Below are 23,846 nucleotides of genomic sequence, written 5' to 3'. Positions count from 1 at the left end.
GTAATTAACAGGATGAAAGCTCCACCCTATGGTAGAGTAATGTTCCATCCCAAATCTACCCCTAAAGGTTACATCAATTTATACTCAACTGCTGTATTGTATTCCTGTGTATTGTTATGGCAACCCTGTATCAATGCACATCCATTTGTCAATAACCAACCAGACTGCTGTATTGTATGCCTGTGTATTGTTATGGCAACCCTGTATCATCCATGTCTCAATAACCAACCAGACTGCTGTACTTCATTGTTCAGACTAAATCAGATCATATGACAAATTATTTGATTTATCAAATATTTTGTTGCCATGCTGACAATACTGTATGTATATTATGTATTAGTCACCCATACGCTACTATAATTTAAAATGCAATATTATTTAAAGACAAATAGGATGCCTTATATTTAGTACTTATTTTGTCAGAGGTTAAGTCCAACAAGCTGTGGTCTGTAGGTACCTACCACCCTCTGCTGGTCACAAGGACAGATTGCAGTTCCGTTCAAGGTGAGCGTAGATATCACAGGTAGGCTACATAGCCGTAGCACTATGGCCTACTCGTCTGAAATTAGAAAAACTAAAAAGTAAATGTATTCCTACTTGCCATAAATTAAGGAAAAACTACAATGTGATGATTAAGTGTTGCGCCAGCACAGAATTGTGAAAACTTTTAATTAACTTAATTCACAATCCCCCTTTTTCTCCCACCAAAGCATTCATTTGATGGGGTAACTATCCTACCCTTATGGTAAACTTTACACCACTCCAGCCGCCGCTTGGCATTGTGCACTCGGCCATGGAAACACATTTCATGAAACTCCCGATGAACAGTTACTGTGCTGAGTTTTACACGCTTCAGCACTCAGCGGTCCCATTCTGTGAGCTTGTGTGGCCTACCACTTCACAGCTGAGCCATTGTTGCTCCTAGACATTCCCACTTCACAATAACAGCACTTACAGTTGACCGGGGCAGCACTAGCAGGGCAAACATTTGACGAACTGTTGGAAAGGTGGAATTCTATGACGGTACCACGTTAAGTCACTGAGCTCTTCAGTAAGGCCATTGCACTGCCAATGTTACCTATGGAGATTGCATGGCTGTGTGCTCAATTTTATACACCTGTCAGCAACGAGTGTGGCTGAAATAGCCTAATCTACTAATTTGAAGGGTTGTCCACACATTGTGTTATATATATATACACACTACCGTTCAAAAGTTTTGGGTCACTTAGAAATGTCCTTGTTTTTTTGTCCATTAAAATAACATCAAAATGATCAGAAATACAGTAGACATTGTTAATGTTGTAAATGACTATTGTAGCTGGAAACGGCAGATTTTTCATGGAATAGCTACATTGGCGTACAGAGGCCCATTATCAGCAACCATCACTCCTGTGTTCCAATGGCACGTTGTGTTAGCTAATCTAAGTTTATCATTTCAAAAGGCTAATTGATCATTAGAAAACCCTTTTACAATTGTGTTAGCACAGCTGAAAACTGTTGTTCTGATAAAAGAAGCAATAAAACTGGCCTTCTTTAGACTAGTTGAGTATCTGGCGCATCAGGTCTAGTTACACTACGTTACACTACCTGCTGCCAAATTTATGCCCAAACCTAGCCTACCTATTATGCTGTTGGATTACACTAGTATTTTTAACATTACATTATTAACATTATCATCATTTCAGAACAAATATCAGTCTTTATGGTGTTTTGAGATATTTTCTTCGTTTACCTTGCTACTGTTTGTTGATTTCACCGGCAATTCCCATTAAACAAGGATTTCGTTGATTAAACTTTATTCAGTATTTAATTTGTAAGGTCCGGTTACATTTTTGCTGTAATTAAAAGTAATTTATTACTTACTTTAGAAATCGCCAGCTCATAGTTTCAAACTTTCTGCGCTTCTGACGTCACGTGCACTTCGGCCGCTTCCTGTGGAGGTTTAGTCTCCCCCTGTTTGTTATATTAATAATATAAACGTGAGCAAAATTATTTTGAGGTGATGAATTATAATGGGTAAATTCCTCTATTCTAATTAATTTAGGAATATGATTCCATTTATTATGCAAGCAACTACTGTGATTTAGTTTAGAGAGATAAGGTCGCCTTTCTGGCTAATTGAGCTGGTATGACCCAATCCAGGTAGGAGAGTTACCAAAAGGGGTATTCATCCCCCTTGGCATTTTTCCTAATTTGTTGCCTTACAACCTGGAATTAAAATAATTTTTTTGGCCGTTTGTTTTAATTTGATTTACACAACATGCCTACCACTTTGAAGATGCAAAATATTTTTTTATTGTGAAACAAACAAGAAATAAGACAAAAAAACTGAAAACTTGAGCGTGAACAACTATTCACCCCCCCAAAGTCAATACTATGTAGAGCCACCTTTTGCAGCAATTACAGCTGCAAGTCTCTTGGGGTATGTCTCTAAAAGCTTGGCACATCTAGCCACTGGGATTTTTTCCCATTCTTCAAGGCAAAACTGCTCCAGCTCCTTCAAGTGGGATGGGTTCCGCTGGTGTACAGCAATCTTTAAGTTATACAACAGATTCTCAATTGGATTGAGCTCTGAGCTTTGACTAGGCCATTCCAAGACATTTACATGTTTCCCCTTAAACCACTGCAGTGTTGCTTTAGCAGTATGCTTAGGGTCATTGTCCTGCTGGAAGATGAACCTCCGTCCCAGTCTCAAATCTCTGGAAGACTGAAACAGGTTTCCCTCAAGAATTTCCCTGTATTTAGCGCCATCCACCATTCCTTCAATTCTGACTAGTTTCCATGTCTCTGCCGATGAAAAACATCCCTGGATGGTGTTCTCGGGAAGATGAGAGGGGTTGGGTATGCGCCAGACATAGCGTTGTCCTTGATGGCCAGCAAGCTCCATTTTAGTCTCATCTGAGCATAGTACCTTCTTCCATAAGATTGGGTAGTCTCCCACATGCCTTTTGGCGAACACCAAACGTGTTTGCTTAGTTTTTTCTTTAAGCAATGGCTTTTTTCTGGCCACTCTTCTGTAAAGCCCAGCTCTGTGGAGGGTGCGGCTTAAAGTGGTCCTATGGACAGACACTCCAATCTCCGCTGTGTAACTTTGCAGCTCCTTCAGGGTTATCTTTGGTCTCTTTGTTGCCTCTCTAAATAATGCCCTCCTTGCCTGGTCCGGGAGTTTTGGTGGGCGGCCCTCTCTTGGCAGGTTTGTTGTGTTGCCATATTCTTTCCATTTTTTAAATAATGGATTTAATGGTGCTCCGTGGGATGTTCAAAGTTTCTGATATTTTTTTATAACCCAACCCTGATCTGTACTTATCCACAACTTTGCTCCTGACCTGTTTGGAGAGCTCCTTGGTCTTCATGGTGCCACTTGTTTGGTGGTGCCCCTTGCTTAGTGGTGTTGCAGACTCTGGGGCCTTTCAGAACAGGTGTATATATACTGAGATCATGTGACAGATCATGTGACACTTAAAGTCCACCTGTGTGCAATCTAACTAATTATGTGACTTCTGAAGGTAATTGGTTGCACCAGATCTTATTTAGGGGATTCATAGCAAAGGGGTTGAATACATATGCAACTGAATACAACTTTTCCATATATATATATCTTTTTAAAGTCATTTTTTTCATTTCATTTCACCAATTTGGACTACTTTGTGTATGTCCATTACATGAAATCCCCCCCAAAAATCAATTTAAATTAGAGGTAGTAATGCAACATAATAGGAAAAACGCCAAGGGGGATGAATACTTTTGCAAGGCCCTGTATGTATTAGTGCAAACTGTAGCAAAATGTTATGCACCACAAAACTTTTAGCAATGAAGGCTGTGAGACACGTTACTTCACAGTGCAGTATGAACAAAAAGTACACAACATTGGGACACAAGTGTTATTTATTTTTATTAAGTTATTTTATCAAATCCAATTTCTTTTACGTTTTCATATATATATACACACAGTGCCTTCAGAAAGTATTCAGACCCCTTGACTTTGTCCACATTTTGTGCTACAGCCTGAATTTAAAATGTATTACATTTAGATTTTTCTTTGTCACAGGCCTACATGCAATTTCTACAAATGTATACAAAATGTAAAGCTGAAATGTCTTCAGTAAGTATTCAACCCCGTTGTTATGGCAAAACTAAATAAATTCAGGAGTAAACATTTGCTTAACAAGTCACTTAACATCTTGTTAACGCTCTCTCTTAACACTATGTGTCCAATAATTGTGTTTAACATGATCATCTCTGTACCCCACACATACATGTAAGGTCCCTCAGTTGAGCAGTGAATTTCAAACACAGATTCAACCACAAAGACCAGGGAGGTTTTCCCAATGCCTCACAAAGAAGGGCACCTATTGGTGGATGGGTACAAATTAGAAAAGCAGACAGAATATCCCTTTGAGCATGGTGAAGTTATTAATTACACTTTGGAGGATGCATCAATACACCCAGTCACTACAAAGACACAGGCGTCCTTCCTAACTCATTAGTTGGAAGGCAACCACTAAGGGATTTCACCACGAGGCCAACTGTGAATTTAAAGCAGTTTGAGTTTAATGGCTGTGATAGGAGACAACTGAGGATGGGTCAACAACATTGCAGTTAACTCCACAATACTGACCTAACTGACAGAGTTAAAAGATGGAAGACTTTACATTATAAAAAACAGTCTAAAACATGCATCCTGTTTGCAACAAGGCACTAAAGTAATACTGAGAGAAAAAATAAATGTTTTGACCTGAACACAAAGTGTTATGTTTGGGGCAAATCCATTTTTTTTTTTTATTCTCAGTGATTTTTAACAATTCTGTGTATTTTCAAGCATAGTGGTGGCTGCATCATGTTGTGGGTATGCTTGTAATTCTTAAGGACTGGGGAGTTTAAGGATGAAAAATAAATAGAATGGAGCTAAGCACTGGTAAAATCCTAAAGGAAAACCTGGTTCAGTCTGCTTTCCACCAGACACTGGGAGATTAATTCACCTTTTAGCAGGACAATAACCTAAAACACAAGTCCAAATCTACACGAGTTTCTTAACGAGAAGAAAGCTAATGTCCCTGAGTGGCTGAGTTACAGTTTTGACTTAAATCTGCTTGAAAATATATGGCAAGGCCATAAAATGGTTGCCTAGCAATAATCAACAACCAAATTGACAGAGTTTGAAGATTTTTTTTAATAATAAAAATGGGCAAATGTTGCACATTCCAGGTCTGGAAAGCGCTTGCAGGATTTACCCATAAAAACTCACAGCTGTAATCATTTCCAAATGTCATTCTAACATGTATTGACTCAGTGGGTTGAATACTTACGTAATCAAGATATATTAGTGTTGTATTTTTCATTATTCTTAGAAATTTTACCATCTCAATTGGGTTGAGGTCAAGGGATTGTGGAGGCCAGGTCATCTGATGCAGCACTCCATCACTCTTCTTCTTGGTCAAATAGCCCTAACACAGCCTGGAGGTGTGTTTTGGGTCATTGTCCTGTTGAAAACAAATGATAGTACCACTAAACGAAAACCAGATGGGAGTGCGTATCGCTGCAAAATGCTGTGGTAGTCATGCTGGTTAAGTGTGCCTTCAATTCTAAATAAATTACAGACGGTGTCACCAGCAAAGCACCCCACACCATCACACGTCCTCCATGCTTCACGGTGGGAACAACACATGCAGAGATCATCTGTTCACCTATTTTGCGTCTCACAAAGACACAGCGGTTGGAACCAAAAATCAAAAAATTTACCTCATCAGACCAAAGGACAGATTTCCACCAGTCTAATGTCCATTGCTCATGTTTCTTGGCCCAAGCAAGTCTCGTCTTCTAATTGGTGTCCTTTAGTAGTGGTTTCTTTGCAGCAATTCGACCATGAAGGCCTGATTCACAGTCTCCTCTGAACAGTTGATGTTGAGATGTGTCTGTTACTTGAACTCTGTGAGCATTTAAATTGGGCTGCAATTTCTGAGGCTGGTAACTCTAATGAACTTATCCTCTGCACCAGAGGTAACTATGGGTCTCCCTTTCCTGTGGCGGTCCTCATGAGAGCCAGTTTCATCATATCGCTTCATGGTATTTGCGACTGCACTTGAAGAAACTTTAAAAGTTCTTGAAATTCTCCGGATTGACTGAACTTCATGTCTTTTAAAGTAATGGACTGTCGTTTCATTTTGCTTATTTGAGCGGTTTTTGACATAATATGGACTTGGTATTTTACCAAATAGGGCTATCTTCTGTAAACCACCCTACCTTGTCACAACACAACTGATTGCCTCAAACACATTAAGGAAAGAAATTCCACAAATTAACTTTTAACAAGGCACACCTGTTCATTGAAATGCATTCCAGGTGACTACCTCATGAAGCTGGTTGAGAGAATGCCAAGTGTGCAAAGATGTCAAAGGCAAAGGGTGGCTATTCTGAAGAATCTCAAATATAAGATATATTTTGATTTGTTTAAAACGATTTTGGTTACTTCATGATTCTATGTGTAATTTCATAGTTTTGTTGTCTTCACTATTATTCTACAATGTAGAAAATAGTAAAAATAAAGAAAAACCCTTGAATGAGTAGGTGTGTCCAACATTTTTACTGGTACTGTGTGCGCGTATATATACACACACACACACGCTACCGTTCAAAAGTTTGGAGCCACTTAGAAATGTACTTTTCCATAAAAACATACAGTTGAAGTCGGAAGTTTACATACACTTAGGTTGGAGTAATTAAAATTAATTTTTCAAACACTCCACAAATTTCTTGTTAACAAACTAAAGTTTTGGCAAGTCGGTTAGGACATCTACTTTGTGCATGACAAGTAATTTTACCAACAATTATTTATAGACAGAATTTTTCACTGTATCACAACTCCAGTGGGTCAGAAGTTAACATGCACTAAGTTGACTGTGCCTTTGAACAGCTTTTAAAATTCCAGAAAATGATGTCATGGCTTTAGAAGCTTCTGATAGGCTAATTGACACTATTTGAGTCAATTGGAGGTGTACCTGTGGATGTATTTCAAGGCCTACCTTCAAATCTCAGTGCCTTTTTGCTTAGCATCATGGGAAAATCAAAAGAAATTAGCCAAGACCTCAGAAAAAAAAATTGTAGACCTCCACAAGTCTGGTTCATTCTTGGGAGCAATTTCCAAACGCCTGAAGGTACCACATTCATCTGTACAAACAATAGTACGCAACTATAAACACCATGGGACCACGCAGCCGTCATACCGCTCAGGAAGGAGACCCATTCTGTCTCCTAGAGATGAACGGAATTTGGTGCGAAAAGTGCAAATCAGTCCCAGAACAACAGCAAATGGCCTTTTGAAGATGCTGGAGGAAACAGGTACAAAAGTATCTATATCCACAGTAAAACGAGTCCTATAATCGACATAACCTGAAAGGCCAATCGGGAAGGAAGAAGCCACTGCTCCAAAACCGCCATCAAAAAACCATACTACGGTTTGCAATTGCACATGGGGACAAAGATTGTACTTTTTGGATAAATGTTCTCTGGTCTGATGAAACAAAGATAGAACTATTTGGCCATAATGACCATAGTTATGTTTGGAGGAAAAAGGGGGAGGCTTGCAAGCCGAAAAACACCATCCAAACCGTGAAGCACGGGGGTGGCAGCCTCATGTTGTGGCGGTGCTTTGCTGCAGGAGGGACTGGTGCACTTCACAAAATAGATGGCATCACGAGGAAGGACAATTATGTGGATATATTGAAGCAACATCAGTCAGGAAGTTAAAGCTTGGTCGCAAATGGGTCTTCCAAATGGACAATGACCCCAAGCATACTTCCAAAGTTGCGGAAAAATGGCTTAAGGACAACAAAGTCAAGGTATTGGAGTGGCCATCACAAAGCCCTGACCTCAATCCCATAGAAAAGTTCTGGGCAGAACTGAAAAAGTGTGTGCGAGCAAGGAGGCCTACAAACCTGACTCAGTTACACTAGCTCTGTCAGGAGGATTGGGCCAAAATTCACCCAACTTATTCTGGGAAGGTTGTGGAAGGCTACCGAAAATGTTTGACACAAGTAAAACAATTTAAAGGCAATGCAACCAAATACTAATTGAGTGTATGTAAACTTCTGACCCACTGGGAATGTGTTGAAAGAAATAAAAGCTCAAATAAATCACTCTACAGTCGTGGCCAAAAGTTGAGAATGACAAATATACATTTTCACAAGGTTTTCTGCTTCAGTGTCTTTAGATATTTTTGTCAGATGTTACTATGGAATACTGAAGTATAATTATAAGCATTTCATAAGTGTCAAAGGCTTTAATTGACAATTACATGAAGTTGATGCAAAGAGTCACTATTTGCAGTGTTGACCCTTCTTTTTCAAGACCTCTGCAATCCGCCCTGGCATGCTGTCAATTAACTTCTGGGACACATCCTGACTGATGGCTGCCCATTCTTGCATAATCAATGCTTGGAGTTTGTCAAAATGTGTTTTTTTTTGTCCACCCGCCTCTTGAGGATTGACCACAAGTTCTCAATGGGATTCAATTCTGGGGAGTTTCCTGGCCATGGACCCAAAATATTGAAGTTTTGTTCCCTAAGCCACTTATTTATCACTTTTGCCTTAAGGCAAGGTGCTCCATCATGCTGGAAAAGGCATTGTTCATCACCAAACTGTTTCTGGATGGTTGTGAGTAGTTGCTCTCGGAGGATGTGTTGGTACCATTCTTTATTCATGGCTGTGTTCTTAGGCAAAGTTGTGAGTGAGCCCACTCCCTTGGCTGAGAAGCAACCCCACACATGAATGGTTTCAGGATGCTTTACTGTTGGCATGACACAGGACTGATGGTAGCGCTCACCTTGTCTTCTCCGGACAAGCTTTTTTCCGGATACCCCAAACAATCGGAAAGGGGATTCATCAGAGAAAATTACTTTACCCCAGTCCTCAGCAGTCCGATCTCTGTACCTTTTGCAGAATATCAGTCTGTCCCTGATGTTTTTCCTGGAGAGGTGGCTTCTTTGCTGCTCTTCTTGACACCAGACCATCCTCCAAAAGTCTTTGCCTCACTGTGCGTACAGATGCACTCACACCTGCCTGCTGCCATTCCTGAGCAAGCTCTGTACTGGTGGTGCCCCGATCCCGCAGCCAAATCAATTTTAGGAGACGGTCCTGGCGCTTGCTGGACTTTCTTGGGCACCCTGAAGCCTTCTTCACAACAATTGAAACGCTCTCCTTGAAGTTCTTGATGATCCGATAAATGGTTTATTTAGGTGCAATCTTACTGGCAGCAATATCCTTGCTTGTGAAGCCCTTTTTGTGCAAAGCAATGATGACGGCATGTTTCCTTGCAGGTAACCATGATTGACAGAGGAAGAACAATGATTTCAAGCACCACCCTCCTTTTGAAGCTTCTAGTCTGTTATTCGAACTCAATCAGCATGACAGAGTGATCTCCAGCCTTGTCCTCGTCAACACTCACACCTGTGTTAACGAGAGAATCACTGACATGTCAGCTAGTCCTTTTGTGGCAGGGCTGAAATGCAGTGGAAATGTTTTTTGGGGATTCAGATCATTTGCATGGCAAAGAGGGACTTTGCAGTGAATTGCAATTCATCTGATCACTCTTCATAACATTCTGCAAATTGCCATCAAACAAACTGAGGCAGCAGACTTTGAAAATTAATATTTGTGTCATTCTCAAAACTTTTGGCCACGACTGTACTATTATTCTGACATTTCACATTCTTAAAATAAAGTTGTGATCCTAACCGACCTAAGACAGGGATTTTTTACGAGGATTAAATGTCAGGAATGGTGAAAAACTGAGTTTAAATGTATTGGGCTAAGGTTTATGTAAACTTCCGACTTCAACTGTACATACTTTTCACCAATTTACAATGTTGGCTATTTTCCCCCTCCTCTCCCCCTGTATGGCCGTGTAGTGATAGTGGGAGTTGAACCCCTCTACACAGACATTCTGCAATGCTCCTCAGTGTCAACGGGTGGAGGGGGAGGAGAGGGGGTAAAGATAAGGTTCCGGGCTGGATCTACATAACATGCCAGGTGAGGAGAGGGTTTGTGGGTCGGGGAAACACCACCACTTTTCATACTGGTAAGATAACCACAAAGAGAGAAGAGGGATGATTGATTTCTCTGTTACATAGGAAGTTTCATGTGTGAAAGAATATATACAAATGGCAGCGAATCAGATTGGCGGCATCAAAGCAGCTCAATGACATTTTGTCATGGGCTCACTGTGACTACTAGTTCGTCATTCGTTTCTATTTCTCTACTGGCTAGAATATAGAGTAGGTTATGCCCAATGGCCTCTTCTCTCTATGTTCCTTTCGGTCTGTGAAGACAATGGGTGTTTCTTTCATGCATATTCAGTACGGATTCTGCAGAGATTTTAATTGTGTCCTATTGGTTCCTGAGATGTTAACATGTTTCTAGCCAGACATTGTAAAGATATGATACTCTGCACAGAAGCTGTGTCTGACAGAAACACACTCAGCGGGAGGTGAGAGCCAAATGAACATCACCTCACCTGGCCTTCTCAGAGCACTGGTGCTCCTGGAAAGAAGAAGAATGATAAGTATTGGAACATATCCATTAGGCCATCTCTTTGGCCCTTTCGGAAACGTCACTAGATGAACGAGGAGAAGAGGTCAAAAGTGAATTGCACTGCTCCTTAAGGCCACTCTGGAAAGAGATTTCGAACCAAGTTTTAAAACATGATGTAGCACCCTTCCTTGAGGTAATGACGAATGTAATGCATTCCTCTATATAGCCTTCACCAAGTAATAGAACAAGCAATTACAGTACAACAATGAGGAAAGGATTTCAGTTGGCCTTTTTAAAACGGACTCCATTGGGGATCCGTAGAGCTGACATTTTTTGTATACAGGATGTCATACTCATTTCTTCTTTTTATCTAGTAGAATTCGCTGCGCGCGAGGAAGAGAATCGTCTTTTGAGATCCACCTGTCTTACGGAAGCTGATAATCATCTGATAATCATCACTTCACCAAAATGAACGGATGGCGGCCAATAACACAATTGCACATTAGATGACGCATTCACAGTAGGATGAGCCTAGTATCCTGATATGTTGCTTACTGCATTTGTTTTTACAACACAGTACATTATTAATAGTATGTAGTACAATTAGTGCACAGTATGCAGTTTAAGTAAGTAGTAGACAAGCCAGATTTTCTAAACACAGCCCATGTCTTATTTCCAACTTCTCTGACTTTCGTTATGCGTATGGCATGGCAATGATATTCATTCGACATCCCTAAAGCAGAGAGCTGAGACAAGGCTAAGCACCTAGAGGTTGACTTGGAATTTCACCTTTATTTAACTAATCCTTATTTACGATGACGGCCTGGGAACAGTGGGTTAACTGCCTTGTTCAGGGGCAGAACGACAGACTTTTACCTTGTCAGCTCTGGGATTCAATCTAGCAACCTTTCGGGTTACTGGCCCAACGCTCTAACCACTAGGCTACCTGCCGCCCCAATAGTGCATAGACGCTGACAAAAATCACGCTTCTCTAGCTAGAGCTGTTGTTGAAAGTGGCCAATTGGGTTCATCAGTCAGAAACAAAACACTTCCCTTTTCGTGCTGTGTTGTGTATTTTTCTAACCCATAACCTTATCCACAAGTCTCTTTATTAAACTGTGAATTTTACAGTCCTGTGTTCCTTGCAAAGACTTTGTGACTTCATCACTCGCCACATAAGGATTTCAGCATGGCCAGAACGTTTAACTTTGTAAGTGTGAAGTGCCATTGCCCAGAGGTAGATCTATGTTTAGCAGAGTCTAAATCACCCCTGCAGCTACTGCTTGCCCATATTAAGTAAATGGACTGAACTGTGGGTCAGGTTATACAGTGGGGTAAAAAAAATGTACAACCTTTATAAATATTAGCAAAAATTACTGTATTAAATAAATTGAAATACTGAGCTATATTGTATGCTACAAATAAATTGGGGAAATTATATTATACTAATAACTGTTTAGAGAAATAAACATCCCAAAAATGTTTCATGAGTCGGAGAACACGTTCAAAGGGATGATAGACCATTCCTCTATACAGAACCCTTCGAGATCCTTGAAATCCTTTGTCTCTGCTTATGGACTGTCCTCTTCAATTCAAACCACAGGTTTTCATTAGGATTCAAGTCCTGAGACAGATTGTTAATTGACAAAAATCAACATTTAGCATTGGCAATTTCTTTGTGAATTTTGATGTGTACTTGGGATTATTGTCTTGCTGAAAGAGTCACGTTCAGAAAATGTTGGGGCTAAAAATGTCCTGAGTTCATGATGCTGTTGACCTTTTTAGTTAACCTTCATTTAACTAGGCAAGTCAGTTGAGAACAAATTCTTATTTACAATGACGGCCTAGGAACAGTGGGTTAACTGCCTTGGTCAGGTGCAGAACGACAGATTTTTACCTTGTCAGCTCGGGGATTCGATCTTGCAACCTTCCGAATCAAATGTTATTGGTCACATACACATGGTTAGCAGATGTTAATGCGAGTGTAGCGAAATGCTTCCGGCTACTAGTCCAACGCTCTAACCACTAGGCTACCTGCCGCCCCCACCTTAAGGGCCCCAGGACCAGTGGAAGCAAAATAGCCCCATAACATCAAAGATCCACCACCATATTTTACAGTAGGTATGGGGTTATTTTCTGCATTCCAATGCCAAACCCACCACTGGTGTGCGTGGCCAAAGATATTTATTTTCACCTCTGACCAAAGCAGCAGGTACAATCCAAATGCCAATGTCATTTAGTAAACGCCAAGTGTTTACATTAGCTCATTGACATGAAAATAGGTATGCACATTCTTTTCAGCATACAATATAGCTCAGTATTTGATTTATTTTTTTGCTTTTCTTTATCAAGGGTGTCAATAATTTCAAACCCCACTGTAAATAGGAGAAGGAACAAGTTGTCAAACACTAACCGAAGATCAGTTGGGAAAATTACCATCTGGGTAAGCTGTCATAGAACAGAAACGTCTACCCGTCATAGAACAGAAACGTCTACCCGTCATAGAACAGAAACGTCTACCCGTCATAGAACAGAAACGTCTACCCGTCATAGAACAGAAACGTCTACCCGTCATAGAACAGAAACGTCTACCCGTCATAGAACAGAAACGTCTACCCGTCATAGAACAGAAACGTCTACCCGTCATAGAACAGAAACGTCTACCCGTCATAGAACAGAAACGTCTACCCGTCATAGAACAGAAACGTCTACCCGTCATAGAACAGAAACGTCTACCCGTCATAGAACAGAAACGTCTACCCGTCATAGAACAGAAACGTCTACCCGTCATAGAACAGAAACGTCTACCCGTCATAGAACAGAAACGTCTACCCGTCATAGAACAGAAACGTCTACCCGTCATAGAACAGAAACGTCTACCCGTCATAGAACAGAAACGTCTACCCGTCATAGAACAGAAACGTCTACCCGTCATAGAACAGAAACGTCTACCCGTCATAGAACAGAAACGTCTACCCGTCATAGAACAGAAACGTCTACCCGTCATAGAACAGAAACGTCTACCCGTCATAGAACAGAAACGTCTACCCGTCATAGAACAGAAACGTCTACCCGTCATAGAACAGAAACGTCTACCCGTCATAGAACAGAAACGTCTACCCGTCATAGAACAGAAACGTCTACCCGTCATAGAACAGAAACGTCTACCCGTCATAGAACAGAAACGTCTACCCGTCATAGAACAGAAACGTCTACCCGTCATAGAACAGAAACGTCTACCCGTCATAGAACAGAAACGTCTACCCGTCATAGAACAGAAACGTCTACCCGTCATAGAACAGAAACGTCTACCCGTCATAGAACAGAAACGTCTACCCGTCATAGAACAGAAACGTCTACCCGTCATAGAACAGAAACGTCTACCCGTCATAGAACAGAAACGTCTACCCGTCATAGAACAGAAACGTCTACCCGTCATAGAACAGAAACGTCTACCCGTCATAGAACAGAAACGTCTACCCGTCATAGAACAGAAACGTCTACCTGTCATAAAACAGAAACTTCTACCTGTTACCTGTCACGTCGACCTGTAGTGTCTAAATGCCAGTGTAGCAAAGAGTGAAGTTCTTAAACACTTTCAGGACGGTCACTGGCTTTAGACTTAATTTCTTAGGGTCCTCCAGTTTATTGGATTACTCAAAACAACAGCCACCTCCAAGAAGCTGCGTGACATATCAGCATGAGAGCAAAGAGATTGAGGATTTAGGTGTGTTGTGAATATGTGAGTGATATGATAGAGAAACTGATACAACAAAACAGGTTATCTCCAATTTCCACAGCAGCATGTAAACCTCAGCCATACACTTTAAATATTTATGGGTAAATGTACAAGTGATTGTTCTTTAAATAGTGGTCAGTTGCCATAATAGTCTGTCTCAAAATATCCCTTTAAAGCATCAAACCCCACACCAAATGTTCACTCCCGCCTCTTTCACCACCCAACTAACAGGCTCACATTGATCTACGGAATGAACCATTGAAAATATATACTATTTAATTCCAGTGTAAGTTCAGTGTTCTTTCCTATTGGTTTTCAAGGTTAAAAAGTTAATCAGCGCACACAATCCAGTTTCAGAAGTGTTCTGTACGACACACATCTACCGGAGTCTCCTCGGCGGACAAGTTATGTCAGCGTTTGTGTTTTGTTTGGACGGGTTTCCTTCGAGCCGTCCGGCGAGTTTTGTTTGAAGGAGGAATAGATTTAAGGGATTGGGAAGCCCTACGACGTCACATGACTAAGCTAGAGTGGGTGGAGCAGTAAGGAAGAAGAGGAACCAGTTAAAAAAAAGCATGATCTTCTACAAGGCAGAGAGAGATAGGACTCCCTATGAACATGTGTAATGCATGTTATCCATACATCTGATAGAGACGAGGGAGGGGAGGAAAGAAAGGGCAGGGGAGAGTGCAAGAGTACAAGGGAAGGGTGAGAGGAAAGTGAGAGAGTTCACTCCCTGTTCCTGGCTCATCGGTACACCAGGTGTGATATGGTTCCAGACTTAAAGTTGAGCTGATGGTTGGGGACAAAGCTGTGCTGGGGGTTTTTACGTGTGCACAAGTCTTTGCCGTACAGGCTTATGCACGAGTCACACGATACCTTGGAGCAGTTCACACAGGTGTGAGATGCGCCCGGCTTGTTACAGAACCCGCACCGCGACCCCCCCAGACTTGCTCGGTCAGCATTGGTTACCTTGCTGGGAAACAGCTTGGTGGCCATGAGGGGTTTCTCCACCATCTGGGGGTGGGGGTGGGTGTGCTGGTGGGTGAGGGTGAGGGGATGAGGGTGCATGTGGGGGTGAGGAGAGTGGGTGTTGGAGTATACTGACAGCTTCTCCTTGACGGGGAGGTAGCCATCCATGGGGCGGGGTGATTTGGGGGTTGGGTACTCCTGCAGGCCACAACAGGGGGAGGGGTCGATGTCGCGACAGGCCGGGCACAGGATCATTTCACACCTAGGGCAGGAGGCCAGGCTGGAGCAGCCCAGGCCACAACCCTGACACTTCACCCCCAGAGAAGAGAACCCGCCGTGGGCTTTGAGCGCCCAGCCATCCCTGGCATCCCAGGGCTCCCTGGATGAAGGTCTGGAAGGTGTCTGTCGACCTCCAACCCCAGGCCCACCTCTCTCTGTGTACAGATCAATCTCATCCAATGAGGAGAGGTGGTAGGAGGAGTAGGCATCAACCGAGGGCGGTGATTGAATAGGGAAGAAGTCAGCCAAGGGGCTGTAAGAAGGCGGGGCAGCCACAGAAAACATAGATGTGGAGGTGCTGGGCCTGATGATCTCATCCTTCATGTCCTCCTCTGCATCCACAAACAGAGGTTCCTTCCTCAGGCTCAGAGAGGCTTTCAGGATAGGCTTACTGGCTGCGTGCCAATGCCCAGCTCCATCCGTCACATCCACTGACTTGGACGGCCTTCCCCCTCTCCTCAGATGGTGAGGGTGACCTATGTCCACTGGTCGCACAGAGAGCCGGGCCATGTCAGCCCCGAGGCTGTCCCGCCGCCGGAGGACCTCGGCACAGCCGGCTGCGTCGTCCCGGCAGCCCCTCCGTTGCTCCAGGGCCTCCAGCTCAGAGGCTGAGCCCCGGGCCAGAGCCACCACCTCCCCAAGGAGACGACACTCTGCCTGGGCCAGGAAGAGCTCAAAGGCTAGCTGCCGGAGGTGGGCCGGGCCACCAGGGTGGTCCCGGACGTGGAACTGGAGCTCGTGGTCATGGGAGTAGCCCATGGAACGCAGGAGGGAATGGAGATCGGCGTCGCACATGACAGCCTGAAGGTGGTAGACATACGGGCCCGTGAAGGTCTAGAAGGGAGAGACACAAAGGAGGACACAATTATTAAGGACTGTTCCAGCAAATTCATTGAAACGCATACAATACAATGTTTAACCTCAGGCATCAAATGAATATACTACAACAATCCTGCCATCAGAACAGTCAGATGAGAGAAACACGTCCATTCCAGAAGCTTTAGATGATGGTACCTTGATGCAGCGGAACTCTTTCTTCCAGGGGAAGAGCAGCAGGTTGGTGCAGACCGTCTCCAGGGTGAGGAAGGCTCTCTCCAGGCCACGCAGACTGCAGCCTCTCAGGCAGCGCATGGCATTCTCCACCACCTCATAGAAGCGCACCATGCGGAACCTCTGGCCAGGGTCTGGCTGGTAGGCCCCCAGCAGGGCCGTGGCCGTGGAGAGTAGGGCCTCGCTGCCCCTCTGTGAGGTGCCTCTCCCAGGGCCCGCATTCCCCCCTCCGTCCTCCAGCCGCCTCTCCAGGCATGCCACGTACCTCCGGAACAGGTCCTCTTGCAGTTTAGCATCCATTGGCGGCGCAGCAGTGAACTGCTCAGCCGTGACACTCCTCTCTCATGCCAAGGACCGGGACGAAACTCAGCAGCCCCTCTCTGCCGCCATCCCAGGACACACACACAAATAGACTCCGCTGAGGATTTGAGAAATGCACAAGAACACGCCTCTGGCCTCAATCAGGAAGCCGTCACCATTCTAAAGACGAAAGGGGATCGGTAGTAGTATTGAACTTAACTGCTTCCTGGTTTAGGGTAATTGGGGTGGTTAGGCTTTTGCCTGTTAAGACCACCCTCTGCTTTTGGGCATCTCTGGATATTTTATTAGCTGGCAGTCTATGTGTGCTCTGCAGGGCAAATGTGGGAAATAAAATAAGGCCAGAGGGGGCTGGTGGTTCACAGTTTGGGGGTCCTGAGTTGCATCCGGAGCTCTAGCCTCTGCCCTGTCAAAAGTAGTGAATTCAAGGTCACCAGGCAGAGAAGGTCACGATCATGATGCTGTGCATTTTTTTTTGAACAAACTCCAAGCTGCAACGACAAAAGAGGGATATGCGGTAGGATATTGAACACACATAAGCGCACACCACACACACTTCACTGTGCCAATAACGATGACGTATTGAGCTTGGGACACTTCCCTTCTTTCTCTGCATTCATCCAGCAAGCAAAGAGAATGCAACGCTGACATCAGGTGATTCGGAAGCAGCCAAATATGTTCCAAACATGCTAAATGGCCCATTGAAACAAAGGGGGTAGAGAGCATCGATCTCAGTGTGTGTGTGTGCGTGATTGAGGGGAAGGGAATATGTATCCTAGTGAGTGACACACCCCCTCTGTTACTGACACTAAATGTGCAGTGTGTAGCATAGATGGATGGATGTTTTTTCCCCACAGTGCACTAAATAGCTAGCTAAGCATTTAGTCAAAAACTGCACTCGCATCCACCTTGCATGAATGATCAACAACAAAAAAGTAACAGCTCAAAATGCAGATGCCTACGTGGTATGCTGATTCATGAATATAGCTAGCTCTGAAGTTACCTATTTTACCTGCATAATTGTATTGATTTCAAAATAGAGAAATATAATTGACAATGTTTGACCATGCAATCTGACCTAAATTAAAAAATGTATACATGTCAAATCTGCATTTCACAGCAATATCCTTTTGACATCCACATTAGGGTTTGCGTCAGTGTAAGGTTTGGCTAACTATAGGGCTGCAAATATGCTGGCAAATTCTAGGGCAATGAAGTTCACGGAGTTTTTCCCCCACCAAAACAAATCCATGCCAAAACTGAAAACAAAGCAGACCAAACTCTTTTGTCCTGTAAAAAAACCTGCTGTATGTAAAATGTTGTGCACTATAGCTTGGGAAATAAATACGTGTGACTCTGGATGACAACATAATGTTTGTTTCCAACATTAGGCCTGTTTTCCTAAAGAAATTAAACCTGCTTTGTGTCGTTTCCTTCCCACGATACTAACTACTTTCACAAAACTTTTATCATCCCGACACTTGCTAATTCTGCAATTCCTTTCATCCAGATCGCTGTAAATAAAATGATCAACATGCAACAATTTCAAAATCGAAAGGCATAACTAAGCGATTGCTATATTTGAATTGAAAAGGGAATCAGCAAATCAATACTACTGCCCTGTTTCGTATTGGCAAATCACTGCTACTGTCCTTTTACGTATTGGCCATCTACCGTAAACATTGTCCCACAAGGAGATGAGTTGATAAATGTTCTAATCTATCGACAGGTAGACCCAAGTGTGTTGTGGTTTGTTTTTTTAAAAGAGCGCAAATGGCACGTAGCGGCAGCGAATTATCCTAGTTCCATTGATTTCCATACACTCTTGACATGAGTGATTAATCTGCGTGCGCTATTGATTATAGTAGAACAACCTAATCAATTGTAGTCTGGAGTACCGCTTGGTAAATGTTAAACTGCATGAGCAGTTTAAAGCTACTCATTTGGCAAAATACAATTCATCTGAACACAAGTGTGACAGGTGTTTATAGGGAGTATTTTTTAAGCATTGGTCTTCAACATATTTCAGAATAATGATTATGAATTGGGACATTTTAAAACCGTTGTTTCGACACTCACTGCTATAAATTATATATAAAAATAACAGGAAGCAGCAACATTATCATTTTCAACTTGTGTTCTAGGAATATAAAAATGGTACTTCAAAAGATAATTATTTGACATGAAACCACTGAATGAACCCAAAAACGTGCTATGATTTATTGATTGATGATATTAGTGAAATCGTGAAAATGTGTTTGACCTGGCTAAGCTACTTGGTGATCGAAATTGAAGGCAAAGGACCGGCTGCGCAAGGGACGAACTTCTAGTATTCCGCTTAGCAAGCTAGCTAACTAGTTAGCATCTGAAAATACATAACCACCTGGGTTAGCTTGCCAACTATGCATTGTTCCCACCAGTTAACCACGACTAAAACGTTATTATACATCAAATTGAACAATAACGCCTTGCAACGTTAGCAACAATGATCAGCTGGTTACGCAGTGAAAGTATCATGTACAAGACAGAGTTAGCAAGCAGTGATACTAATTGACGTTAGCTTACTACTCTGGCTATAGTTAGATGTGTGGTAAATTGAACACCGCGCCACACATCAACGTTAACAATTATCAGCTGGGTACTCAATGAAATTGGCATGTACAAGCCAGAGCTGGCAAGCTGTGATGCTAATGGCCGTTAGCCACAGTAGCTAACTAACGTTAGCTAGTAACTGTGTGTCTGTTTGATGGCATGGGCCCCCAGCCGCACAGAGAACGCCCATCTCTGCGAAGCTAGCGTGCGATGGACGCTCTTCACATATGTCCAGACAGTGGAGTCAAAGGCGAGCTATGCATGTTTAATGTTCTGCTATTGTAAAAACCTTTTTTTACCAGAGAGAAACGCCACGGACATTGAGTACCTTACCTTTTCCGTTCTACTGCTGGAAATCCCCATCGCCTCAGTGCGCAGGCTCCCGGTTATGACAGTTCACCAGTATCAGCTGGCGCACGGGCACTCTCCGGAGAGGGGCTTGGCCATGTTCAAGAACGCGCCTGGAGACTCTACAGTAGAACAACCATTCAGCCGGAATAAAGACTGGTTGATTGCTGTGGTGAGGCTCCACTTTAAAGTGGAGGGAGTACAGGGCTCTCTCTCTCTCTCTCGAGGAGGCTAAGAATACATTAGGGAGGGAAAAGTTGAACGTTTTCAGAAGGAGTTGGATAAGGGAGGAGGATTGGAGGGAAAGAGAGAGGAGGTTGAACAGACTGAGGGAGGCAGAGGATGGGTTTGAATCTGTTGAAACAAGCAATAACAAGGGAGGGGGTAAATGGAGGAATATTGTTGTCACGTTTAAACAGTGTGAGCCGGTGTGATGAGAACTACAATACGACCATACGAGCGCTTATTGAAGAGAGCGCTCCGTAAGCCACGCCCCACTGGGCAGAGCTAGACAAGTTGGACGGGAACACGTTTTAAAAACAATAAAAATACTACTTTTACAGTGAGTCCGCCATGGTTCTGTATAGCCTAGTTATGCTAATATATTTGAGATTAGTGTATTGCAGTACATTTAGTCTTCGACTTAATAAGTAAAATCTCTTTGAGTAGTAAACAGGGAAACAACGTGTCCCAGACAGTTCGCAGTAGAACATGACAGAGGGAGTAACGTTTACTAGGCTACCTAAATTATTGGGATCATCTGTTTTTGGAAAACACTGAGCTCGTTGGCAAAACAGACCATGGAACGCCTTTTCACACGAAGGGCCGCAGTGGGTCTGTGTAAATTATCCGATTATATTGGAGACAGGTTTATAGCAGTGAATGTCATCTATTAATGTACTCTTATAGTATTTATAAGTAGAAGCCATATCAGCCAGGGAAACTAATTGTTATCACTTTATGATAGAACATTCAGATTGGTCTGCCTGACTGTGGGTCTCTTTATTGAATTGTTAGGATTGTATTGTGATCACAACAAAACTACATATTTAACTCAAATAGAGATATAATCCATATTTTCATTAATGAAATATTCAACAGATTGAACAATCATGTACCAATGAGATGAATTAGTTGCATTGTAGTTGTGTGTGGTGTTGTCGCCATTCAGCCTCATCTAGCGTTGGTATGAAATAAATTATAACTGACGAGGTAACTCAGCCTTAGGAAATCATTTGGAAAAGAATTCACACATCCAGTTTGAACAAATCTTTATTTGATTTGCTGTAATACAGAGATAGGCAGTATAAAAGCATACATTCAATCTAACAATGCCTTCATTGTGTTTTAATTGAGAATTAAAGCATAGTCTTCCTTTATTCACCATTTCAATAAGGAAAGGGTAATACCAGTATCAATGGCCAGCAGGCTCAGGCAATATCCACAAGGACTATAGAGAAAGTACTCACACTTCAAGACCCTATGGACAGATAGCTTTTAATAAAGTCATATGGTAAGTAGTATAATAAGGTGGTGGGTTTTAATGAGTGTGGTGTAATGAAAAAAAAGATATACACACCTACTCATTCAAGGGTTTTTCTTCATTTTTACTATTTTCTACATTGTAGAATAATAGTGAAGACGTCAAAACTATGAAATTAAACATATAGAGTCATGTAGTAACCAAAAAAGTGTTAAACACATCAAAATATATTTTAGATTCTTCAAAGTAGCCACCCTTTGCCTTGATGACAGCTTTGAACACTATTGGCATTCTAAGGGCTATTTGACCATGAAGGAGAGTGATGGAGTGCTGTGAGGGAGATGCCGTGGGGGAGATCTTCGTGGGCTATACTCGGCCTTGTCTCAGGGTAGTAAGTTGGTGGTTTGAAGATATGCCTCTAGTAGTGTGGGGGCTGTGCTTTGGAAAAGTGGGTGGGGTTAAATCCTGCCTGGTTGGCCCTGTCCGAGGGTATTGTCGGACGGGGTCACGGTGTCTTCCGACCCCTCCTATCTCAGCCTCCAGTATTTATGCTGCAATGGTTTGTGTCGGGGGGCTAGGGTCAATCTGTTATATCTGGAGTATTTCTTATTGTTACTTCAATTCAAGTAGAATTTATCCGGTGTCCTGTGTGAATTTAAGTGTGCTCCCTCTAACTCTCTCTTTCTCTCTTTTCTCTCTTCTCTCGGGTGGACCTGAGCCCTAGGACCATACCTCAGGACTACCTGGCCTGATGACTCCTTCTGTCCCCAGGCCACCCCAGTCCACCTGCTGCTGCTCCAGTTTTAACTGTTCTGCCTGCGGCTATGGAGCGCTGACCTGTTCACCGGATGTGCTATCTTGTCCCGGACCTGCTGTTTTCGACTCTCTCTCTCTCTACCGCACCTGCTGTCTCTAACTCTAAATGATCGACTATGAAAAGCCAAATGACATTTTCTCCTGAGGTGCTGACCTGTTGCACCCTCTACAACCACTGTGATTATTATTATTTGACCTTGCTGGTCATCTATGAATGTTTGAACATCTTGGCCATGTACTGTTATAATCTCCACCCGGCACAGCCAGAAGAGGACTGGCCACCCTTCAGAGCCTGGTTCCTCTTTAAGTTTCTTCCCAGGTTCCTGCCTTTCTAGGGAGTTTTTCCTAGCCACGTGTTTCTACCTCTGCATTGCTTGCTTTTTGGGGTTTTATGCTGAGTTTCTGTATAGCACTTTGTGACATCGGCTGATGTAAAATGGGCTTCATAAATAAATTTGATTGAGTGATTTGACCTGGCCGCCACAATCACCCGACCTCAACTGAATTGAGATGGATTGGGATGAGTTGGACCACAGAGTTTTATTTATTTATTTTTATTTCACCTTTATTTAACCAGGTAGGCAAATTGAGAACACGTTCTCATTTACAATTGCGACCTGGCCAAGATAAAGCAAAGCAGTTCGACACATACAACAACACATAGTTACACATGGAGTAAAACAAACATACAGTCAATAATACAGTGAAAAATAAGTCTATATACAATGTGAGCAAGTGAGGTGAGATAAGGGAGGTGAAGGCAAACAAAATATATATATAAATAAATAAAAATATAAAAAAGGCCATGGTGGCGAAGTAAATACAATATAGCAAGTAAAAAACACTGGAATGGTTGGTTTGCAGTGGAAGAAAGTGCAAAGTAGAGATAGAAATAATGGGGTGCAAAGGAGCAAAATAAATAAATAAATACAGTAGGTAAAGAGGTAGTTGTTTGGGCTGAATTATAGATGGGCTATGTACAGGTGCAGTAATCTATGAGCTGCTCTGACAGCTGGTGCTTAAAGCTAGTGAGGGAGATAAGTGTTTCCAGTTTCAGAGATTTTCGTAGTTCGTTCCAGTCTTTGGCAGCAGAGAACTGGAAGGAGAGGCGGCCAAAGGAAGAATTGGTTTTGGGGGTGACCAGAGAGATATACCTGCTGGAACGCGTGCTACAGGTAGGTGCTGCTATGGTGACCAGCGAGCTGAGATAAGGGGGGACTTCACCTAGCAGGGTTTTGTAGATGACCTGGAGCCAGTGGGTTTGGCGACGAATATGTAGCGAGGGCCAGCCGACTAGAGCATACAGGTCGCAGTGGTGGGTAGTATAAGGTGATTTGGTAACAAAACGGATGGCACTGTGATAGACTGCATCCAGTTTGCTGAGTAGGGTTTTGGAGGCTATTTTGTAAATGACATCACCGAAGTCGAGGATTGGTAGGATGGTCAGTTTTACAAGGGTATGTTTGGCAGCATGAGTGAAGGATGCTTTGTTGCAAAATAGGAAGCCGATTCTAGATTTAATTTAGGATTGGAGATGCTTAATGTGGGTCTGGAAGGAGAGTTTACAGTCTAACCAGACACCTAGGTATTTGTAGTTGTCCACATATTCTAGGTCAGAACCGTCCAGAGTAGTGATGCTGGATGGACGGGCAGGTGCGGGCAGCAATCTGTTGAAGAGCATGCATTTAGTTTCACTTGCATTTAAGAGCAGTTGGAGGCCACGGAAGGA

At 42.7% G+C, this 23,846-nt stretch overlaps 1 protein-coding gene across 2 annotated transcripts; it reads right to left on the bottom strand.

The window, feature by feature from the left end:
* Positions 1–14,149: 14,149 nt before the first annotated feature.
* Positions 14,150–19,917, bottom strand: LOC139559774 (spermatogenesis-associated protein 2-like). 2 transcript variants are annotated; one of them, XM_071376123.1, is made up of 3 exons: positions 19,804–19,917; positions 16,525–17,369; positions 14,150–16,344 (listed from the first exon to the last, which is right to left on the bottom strand). In XM_071376123.1, exons 2-3 carry the CDS (start codon positions 16,858–16,860, stop codon positions 15,007–15,009), a joined length of 1,674 nt encoding a protein of 557 aa, XP_071232224.1. In that variant the 5' UTR covers positions 16,861–17,369; positions 19,804–19,917; the 3' UTR covers positions 14,150–15,006. The 2 variants fall into 2 exon arrangements, with proteins under 2 accessions (XP_071232224.1, XP_071232226.1); XM_071376125.1 differs by having other exon boundaries at positions 16,525–16,978; positions 19,804–19,891.
* Between the last annotated feature and the right edge of the window lie 3,929 nt (positions 19,918–23,846).

Source organism: Salvelinus alpinus, chromosome 30, assembly GCF_045679555.1.
Source record: "Salvelinus alpinus chromosome 30, SLU_Salpinus.1, whole genome shotgun sequence".
NCBI lineage: Eukaryota > Metazoa > Chordata > Actinopteri > Salmoniformes > Salmonidae > Salvelinus > Salvelinus alpinus.
Note: the sequence above shows the minus strand (reverse complement) of the source record. Positions and strands in the feature narration are given on the sequence as shown.